Source organism: Castanea sativa, chromosome 2 (genome assembly GCF_040712315.1).
Source record: "Castanea sativa cultivar Marrone di Chiusa Pesio chromosome 2, ASM4071231v1".
Taxonomy (NCBI): domain Eukaryota; kingdom Viridiplantae; phylum Streptophyta; class Magnoliopsida; order Fagales; family Fagaceae; genus Castanea; species Castanea sativa.
Window position 1 is genome coordinate 48,620,674 of NC_134014.1, and position 9,409 is coordinate 48,630,082.

Here is a 9,409-nt window from a genome sequence, read left to right on the forward strand (position 1 = left end):
TCAATCAATATTTTCTCCTCTTCTTTAATGGTAGATTCAGATTGGAGTCTAAATCATTGTCAACAAGGGTAAGGGCCATTGAAGATGAAATACAAGATTTTTGAGGACAACAGATACATTCTACTTTGACCCCCCACCCTCTAAAATCTAAAGTACAAACAGGTGGAATTAATCTATATGTAACCTCAATGTGATTGTAATCAGATGGATTTGATTCATTCAATAGCTTCTGCAATTTGAGATGTGATCTAGAAGATATCCACAATGTATCAGAAGCATCACGATATGGGGTAATAAAATTAATCAAAACTTTTTCAAAACCATTAATGGAGAGGTAAACATTTAAAACAGCCGGGGATGGATACGTCACCAGTCCAAAAGCGAAATAGAAGGCAAAAACATTTGGAAATTTGCGACCAACACAGAATGATATGGAATTTCCAACACTTTGATGCTTGGAATTCAACCACCTTGGAATCTCTGTACCTGGTACTATAAAACTACGTTCATCCCCCCAATGAAAAAGGAACAAATCTCTACTTAATATGTCGCTTCTTTCTCCTTCATATAAAATTTCTCCAATCTGCATATAATTAGCAAATTCAACGAATTAAATTAAGAAAGAAAGTAAAAAAAAAAAAAGTTTTATTTTTTATTATAACTTGAAAAAGAGAGACCTGATTCAATAATCTGCTTGAGGATTGTGCATCTAATTCTAATGACGTACAACCCCTTGCATCTACACGTTTTATAAATTGTGGAAGCCTCAAAATTTGTCGTAGCTGCTTGCAACTTCGTATATCAAGGCTTTCTAACGTAGTAAATCTGTGTAGGTTTTCAGGGATGCTAACAATATCAGTCCCAGATAGACTTAGAACTTTCAATACGGGAAAGTAATTGGGCTTCATCCAAAATTCTAATTCGATTCCACATTCATAGATATACAGTTCCCTTAAGCTTGGAAACCCATATTCGGAAAGTCCATCAAAAAAATTGCACGGTGGTCTCAATTTGGAAGTGTCAAGAGATAAGAACTCAAGCATTTGCAATTTGTAGATGACGTCTGGAAGATCCCTCAGGTTGTGGCAACCTTTTAACCATAATCCAGTAAGCTGAGTAAGATACCCGATTGATGAAGGCAACCCTTTGATGCCACTCTCAGATAAGTGCAAATTCTCTAAACGTCTCATTTCTTGATGAATATTGGGGAATTTCTCAAGCATAGAGCAATGCTCAAGATTAAACCCTTCAAGCGATTTCAACCTGAGGTTGTTTGGAAGATGTTGAAGACTCATACAGTATTGTAGGTCCCATATCCGTAGCCTATCAAGAAATCCAACAGACTCATGAACCGTAACTAATTTATAACAAAAAGAAAGGTTCAATGTCTCTAGGTTTGTGACACACAATTCATGAACCGTAACTAATTCAGTACAAGAAGAAAGGTCCAATGTCTTTAGGTTTGGAGCACACAATTTAGGTAATTCTGTAATGGAGTCACACTCCCGAAGATCGATATGCTTTAAATTTGTTAATTGGATACCCTGTAGATTAAAAAAAAAAAATGAAAATTTAGTTTTGCCAACATTCAAAAAATTTAAAAAAAATTATAATTCATAAATACTAATAATCATACCTGCTTGAATATTGTCTCAATTTTAATGCGACTACTCCCACTCATATTGAGTGCAACAAGTTTTTGAGGACAATATTTAGATAACCAGGAGGAAAAAGGAAATTTATGCCATTCAAGTAACCGTAAACCATTAGGGAGATATTGAAACTCTTCACAAATATGTACATTTTCAACTAAAAGAAATTTAAGATTTTTCATCCTTTCAAAAGGTTCACTCTGCAATTTCATGGTTACTGGTTCTGGTGAGCGCAATATCATTGCTTGAATTTTATCAGTCCCCTAATTGAACAAAGAATAAAACAAATAAGTTCGATTATATAATTTTCTAAAAAGCATAAAAATTTTGAAATTTTAAACAAAAAAATATTTGGAAAAAGGAAAAGTAAAGAAAAAGAATTTGTACCACATTTCTAGTTAGCACTCCATAAGCATCCTCATAACACCATATCCTGCTACGATTTTCAGGGATTTCAGATTCTTGTTGAACGATTTCCCTGCCCATTTGTTGTAACAAGTCATGCATTGACAATATGCCCCATTGATTAACAGTTATGAGACACTTATCAATAAGTTTGCGAATACCATCATGTGGATATAAATTGCAAGTTTCTAGTATATTTGTAATGTAGTCCTTCTCAAATCCCTTGAAAAAACAAGCAACATGGAGAAAAATATCCTTTTCAGTTTTTTCCAATCCATCATAACTTATTTTGAGCTTTTCTTGAATTTTTTTGTGAGGAATGTTTTTGTACTTTTCTAATGCATTTTCCCATTCATTTATACTTTTTCCACACAAATCAGAACCTATTATTTTTAGTGCTAATGGAAGACCATTAGCATAATGTATTATTTGCTTTACAACTTCTGAATAGTCTTCCCCTGGTTTATTCATTTGGAAGGTGTGCAGGCTGAAGAGTTCATGAGCTTCACATTGATTCAATTTCTTAACCTCATAAACTAGATGATCTTTTCCAAGAGCGGTTATCACTTGTTTGTCTCTTGTTGTTATAATAATTCTACTTCTGGAACTAAACCAGTCACATCTTCCAAGCAAATTTTCTATCTGGTTCCATTCATCCACGTCATCAAGAATTAAAAGAAGCCTTGTATGACAAAGCCTATCCATTATCAATTCAATTCCTTTGGGAACATTGTCCACCTTTAAATACGTGTCTTGTAATATCATCGAAAGAAGTGTCTCTTGTAGTTGGATTATGCCATTGGTTGTCCATGACTTTTCTCTAACATTCTCTAGAAAGCAGCTCCTGTCAAAACGATCAAAAATTCTATTATAAACAGCTTTTGCAATTGTAGTTTTACCTACTCCTCCAAGACCATGAATCCCTAGCATGCGAACACCATTTGACTTTGTATCCAAAAGCAATTCTATCTCCTCCACACGAGAATCTATTCCAACTGGATATTTAGCGACAAATAGTTGTGTCCGATTTGATGTAGTGCTTGATATCTCTTTTATAATTTTTTTGATAAACTGAGTTTCGGATTCAAAGCAACTGCAAAGCACAAAAGCATAAGAAGCATTTGATGTGTTAGACTATATGAAAATCTATACTATAATAGATATATATATATATATATATATATATATATATATATATATATATTCATTCGAATTTTGGTCATCTCCTAATTGTAAGTGGTGGACACTCACTTTCATATGAATCTATCACTTTTCTACATCACCCACAATCAAACATTTATAGCTATAGTAAAAGTTGTGTTCCTAAGCTTTTTCCTCAATTAAATTAAGCACCCAACTTATGAAATGCTTCCTCCCACTTTTCGCTCTTTTCCCTTTTTTCTAGAATTTTTTCTCAACATTTTCCTCTATGATAATGTCTATTTATTTATTTATTGTCTTATTCTCAAATTGTTGCTTGACAAGCAATTAAGGATGTGATTATGAGATTTTCTCTCCTTCCCAGCATGACAATATTTCAAAAATCATATCAAAATGTAAACGGAAAGGGAATCAGCAAAGAGGAGGCAATCTAGACTAGACCTATAGGTTATCTCTTGTTTATTTCCTACTCAGTACATGGGCATAAAATTGAGAGGTGAAATCATTTACCTTGAAGTTTATATCCTTTATATATTAATTTAGATATGAACGCACATTTACTTATGTATGACGAATTTGTAGTTTTAACATGTGCTAATTTTGAGTATATACAACGTAAATCCACTGGTCTATGGGATTACAAGTTATATATATAAAGAGTAAGTGAGTAACAAAAGTAATATTAAGGGGGCGTTTGGTTCGCCATGATATTACATTATACTATAATATTACGTTATTATAATCTTAAATTAATGTAATCTCAACACAAGAATATAACATTAAATTGTTTAGGAAGGCGATGAGATTAAGATGATATGATATATTTTGTAATTTTAAATTATGGTAATATTAGAGTAAATAAAATAAACCAAAAATCTTAATATCACATTATTGTAATGTACGCATCATACCAAGAGTACATAACGACGAACCAAATTCCCCCTAAGAGTAATTGTGTTTCATGTTATGATAAAGGAAATTACTAATTATTCAATTACTAACTATTGAGGAAACGTGTTTTGTGATGTTAAATCATGGAAGAATGATTATGATGAGATTATTATGAAGCTAAGAAGTTTTCAAGACTAAGGTTTTTTCAATAGATAATGTTAAAATAAAAAAAAATAAAAAAATTCTCTTCTAAAGAAAAAAATTGTGGGTTCCAGGCTTCTAACTAGCTCAATTAGTAAAGTCATTTATTATCAAATAAAAGATCCGAGGTTCAAACCCACTTAAAATCAATCGGTATCTTGGCTTGATAATAGAGTAATCATCATGAAGCGGACTCCATAAGATAAAATTCTATTTTATCTAGCAAAAAAAGCATCTAAGGAAAATGTTTTCTGAATCTAATGAAATATATCATTAGAGAAAGTATACAAATTATTTTTTAAAGCTATCTAAAGATTTTTTTTATAAAGCAAATGAAAAATTGCGTGTGCATGCTCAAAGAAGTTTATCTCTAAGCGTATTCACGTATTAAGAAAATTTTCTAATTTTCATGTATTTATACATTCTTTATAACTCATACCACATAACCCCTTTTATTGAGCTCTGTTAGCTTACCTTCTTTAAAAAAATAAAAATAGAAAATCGGTGAGCAGGTTTTATGCAGTAGAGTAGTTGTTGGAGCCTTAATTAGTTGAGCTTCATAAGAGCTAGTTTTATTTTCATTTACTTTTTACTTTCCATTTTAGTAGTTTTGTGCTCAACTTAATTTGTAGAGATGTTTGTATATATAAATCAACAGTTGAGCGTTGGAACTTTTGATGTAATAGGGGATTTTAGTGTGTGAACTTGTGGTATATTCCAAATTGATGATGTTTGTTATTATTTGGAGAAAGATATTAGATAAGCTATTTATCAACTAACAAATAGACAATTTTTTGTTCACAGGTTTACTTTGGTTCATATTAAGATCAGTCTTAAGCTTGGTATTGACATGTTGGTCATGGTTGAAAATGTGGAATTCATTTGGATTGCGAGTCGTGACAATTTTTTTAATAAAAAAATATCTTATTCTGAAATTTTTATTTGGCAAGTGACTATGGATGTGATTGTGACTTTTCCTCTCTCTTAGCTTCTCAAAAAAACTGAATCAAAATCTATATGGAGAAAGGAAGCAGCATAGAAGAGGCATTCTAAAGTGGATCCAATGTTTCTCTACTCTCTCTTGTTTATTTCCTATTTAGTACATGGACATAACATTGTAAGGTGAAATCATTTACCCTTCTAGAAGTATATATTTTTCTGTGTTAATTTAGAAATCAATATTCTTCTAACTACATGATGAATTTGAAGTTTTACCATGTACTAACTTTGAGTATGCAATGCAAATCCTTTGATTATTTGGAATTAAATGGTAATAACAAAACTATTAATGTTTTATACTACAAGAAGGCAAAAAAGTAGTAATAGATACATACCCATCCTTGTAAGAGAATCCAGCCAAATAAGTTGCTTTGGTTAAAGCTGCCCTCCAACTCTGAACCTTATCTTTGTTATGCTTTTCTTCATGTTTAGTTAGTGCAATCCCAAACTTTCCCTTTTGTTTGCGTACTTCTAATGGATTTACTTTGTAAAAAATAGGTAGAACTAATTGGCCATAATTCTTACACTCAAGAATTTTGACAAGTTCATTCAAACACCAAGTTGAAGATGCAAAATTTTCAGAAAATACGACAATCGAAATCATTGACAATTCTATGGCTTTGAGAAGCTCTGTTGAAATTTCTTCTCCTCTTTGAAGATTATCATCAATAAAGGTGTTAAAACCTTTGTCACATAAAGCATGATATAAATGACCAGTAAAATTATAACGAGTATCTTCACCTCTAAAGCTCAAGAAAACGTCATACATGTGTCGGGTAGTGGAGGAAGAAGAGCATCCTTTGTTGATTTGCAGAGCCATCAGAATCTATAAGCAAAAGAATTGAGAAAATATAGAAGAAGAAGAAGAGAATGAAAGAAAAATGTGACTATATGAAAATTAAAAGAGATATGAGTGAATAAAGCATAACGAACTGTGTAAACAACCTTTCTTTTATATGAATGGTAGTGTCCATAAAAGTAAAAACCCCTAATGGTGTTCCTCCTTTCAACAGCAATCTTCACTAGTGGTACTTAGTTCTCATTGTATGACTTCCAATTCTAAATGGATATTTTAGATTTTAATTCCAAATTCCAAGTTTGTTTCTTTATCAAAATCAATTGGCATCTTAAGTCAAAGACATCAGTGCTTTAAAATGACTTTTCTGGCGAAATAAGACAATTTTAGCAAGTAATAATCAAGCAGATTCCAATTGTGTTACCTTCAAATAGAAAATTCAAGAGCAAGAAACACTCAGGGTCCCAAAGCCCGGGGGGCAGAGAGAGAGAGAGAGAGAGAAACCTGAAAAATTATATTGCAGTTCTTCACATAAAGGGACTAAATCCCAACAAAATTATATTGTAATCGAATCAAAAAAGAAAAGAAAAAAGTGTGTAATATCTGAGTCTATGTAAAAGGAATTTTAGTCATAAATGATGCAATTTTTATGCCCCACAGAGCTAATGGTCAATAGGTTTATAGTGAAATATAAAGCAAAAAATCAACCAATATTGTGGTAGAGCTTTTCTCAATTTAACTACAGGAAATGGATGTTAAACCTGAAAATGAAGCGGATATATCATAGAAATTTATGGTACACCATAGGATAGTATAAAGTATCATCATCTTCACATTTAAAACTCTGATTGAGAAGAGTACAACCAAGTAGAAAAGTTAGCCAAACATGCAGTGGATCAAAAAGCTACAAACATCTATCTAAGACATTATATTGGACAAGAAGGTCTAAGGCAGTTAACAACACGAAATCCTCATATGTATGCTTAACTATATTGACATTTGACAGGTCATCTAGGACTGTCCCTGAATAATATTTACAAACATAGAAAAAGAAAAGGAAAATCAAGAATGGAGGAAGTTTTTTTAGAAACAAAATCCCCAAAAAACAAATCATGTAGTTCAAAGAAAAAAAGTTTCAAGGACTATAAAACTAACTTCCTCCTCTAAATCATTACCATCAGAAAAAATCCTGCTAATTTAAAGATAATTGAGTCTGCCTCATTTTAAAAGCCCAGATGACCTTTGCTGAAAATGAAAAGGTGAAATAAGAAATAACACAAACTCTACAAGTATGGACTTCATAGAAGCACTATTCACAGCTTACCTCACAATATGTTTAGTCCTCATGGCAAGGATTTGGAGCAGCTTTGGTGGTATGTAAAGCAAGTCCAGGAAGTACTATATATATGTGTGTGTGTGTCTGACTACATGGAACAAACAAGGACGCTATCAATTGCTTCCTACATCCACTATGTAACTCCATCTTTCTTATTACCATCTAAAATGATAATGACTGATGCATAAAAAAATGTCAATTGGTATTTTTTCTTATTCTCAAATCTTAAGTTTCTCCATCTCAAATAATATATGGTTATTCTAGTTGCTAATATAATTATTTATTACAAACAAGTGATGCATCTCAAGGGCAATGGTAGTTTGGCCTAATGGAAATTCTATCCTTGTGGCATTTATCAAGAAAGAAGATTCTATTCTCATGGTAGGAAAAAAAAAGATTTTCTACAAAGTTTTGGCTTAGGATTAAGTAATTGACCATCAATTTATAAGAAGAGTGCACACCATAATACTAACAAGGTACCTATGTCAAAAACAATTAGGCATGTGTGTATGTGAGAGTGAGATCAATTAAGTTATTGTTTGGAGTTGAGTGGCTGTCAAAGGCATAATCTTGGATGAACTCATTGATCCTAACATCTAAAGACAAATTTCTAATATGCCAATGTATGCATTGCTTGCACATTTTGTTGTTGCCAATCAATGACCTCAATGCATTACCACCATAAGTCATTACTTGGCATAGATTTAGGAAACGCAATGATAAGAAATAAAAGAACTAATATACAGCTTCCATATTGTGTTAATGGTCAACATTTCCGATGAGATAGTACATTTGATTTGTCCCTTGTAAAAGTTAGGGACAAATATAGCATTTGTCAATACATTAGTTGCATGAGATGTTTTGTATTTTGTTCAAATCTAAAAGTAGAAACAAGGATGAGAAAGGTAATTGTGATGACACTTGATGCATCTTTCCTAAAATTTGTTTCTTCTAAATGAACAAAATCTTATGGGAGAGAGATAAGGCGAAAATGGGCTTTTGGCCATTTCGTGCAAAAAAATTAGCGTGTTGCCCCATTTCCCAAACTAATTAGGGAAATGCCCTTTTTGTGAAACTCGATTTTCTTAAAATCGAGTTAAACCCTGTAGTGGCGTTTTGGAACTCGAGCTCCATGAACTCGAGTTATAGGTAAAAAAAAAAAAAAAAAACTTGCATGGAACTTGAGTTCATGGAGCTCGAGTTCCAAAACGCCACTATGGGTCCTTAAAACGTCACTATAGGCTCCTTAAAACGCCACTATAGGGCTTAACTCGATTTTGAGAAAATCGAGTTTCAAAAAATTGGCATTTCCCTAATTAGTTTGGGAAAGAGGGCAACACGCTAATTTTTTTGCACGAAATGAGAGATAATTATTGTTAAGCAAGTTAGAAAGTTCAACCACCAAGGAGAACAGCCATCTAGAGATAAATTTATTTATTTAAACAAAAAACATGAGTAACTTGGATACAAGGTTTTACCTGGCTCAGTAAGAGGTTAAGAACCGTGGAACCAGGAAAAAATAGTTGCTGAAGCTTGAAGACTTCTGTATCACAGTGGACAATGCTTGCATAATTGCAGCAGTAAAACTTGACAGGAAACTAGAATCCTTGACTCCTTGTATGGAAATTCTTCCAAATTGAAACTAGTGCTAAACCTATGCTACCATAGCCTGGTAAACGTGATAAGAAATTTTTAAATAGCATTTAATCATTTATGAATAGTATATATAAATAAAACGACATTCATACAAAATAGTACAGTCTCAGAACATGAAATTGTCTAAAATGATTAAATAATATGTATGAATATTATCAATAGGGCAATATTAACATGGAAAATTAAGATATAAATGCTTGATATTTTAAACCAACCATTGGTTACAACATGAACAAAATCAACAAAAAGGGAAAAAGAAAAAAAAAAGAAGAGAAATAATAGTAAAAAATATGGAATTTTCATAAGTGACCT

General features: G+C 32.1%; 1 protein-coding gene across 1 annotated transcript; it reads right to left on the minus strand.

Annotated features, from left to right (window-relative positions):
• Nucleotides 1-4: 4 nt before the first annotated feature.
• Nucleotides 5-6,129, minus strand: LOC142626399 (disease resistance protein Roq1-like). Its single transcript, XM_075800221.1, has 5 exons — nucleotides 5,645-6,129; nucleotides 2,040-3,150; nucleotides 1,637-1,915; nucleotides 678-1,544; nucleotides 5-583 (listed from the first exon to the last, which is right to left on the minus strand). The coding sequence occupies exons 1-5, from the start codon at nucleotides 6,127-6,129 to the stop codon at nucleotides 5-7; spliced, it is 3,321 nt and encodes a 1,106-aa protein (XP_075656336.1).
• Nucleotides 6,130-9,409: the final 3,280 nt, after the last annotated feature.

Bases quoted from the DNA above. Each gene is read 5' to 3' on its own strand.
- LOC142626399 (XM_075800221.1), bottom strand. From the start codon at position 6,129: ATGGCTCTGCAAATCAACAAAGGATGCTCTTCTTCCTCCACTACCCGA. The intron at 3,151-5,644 runs GTATGTATCTAT...TGTGCTTTGCAG, and splicing joins GGATTCTCTTACAAGGATGG to TTGCTTTGAATCCGAAACTC. The intron at 1,545-1,636 runs GTATGATTATTA...TTTAATCTACAG, and splicing joins TTGAGACAATATTCAAGCAG to GGTATCCAATTAACAAATTT.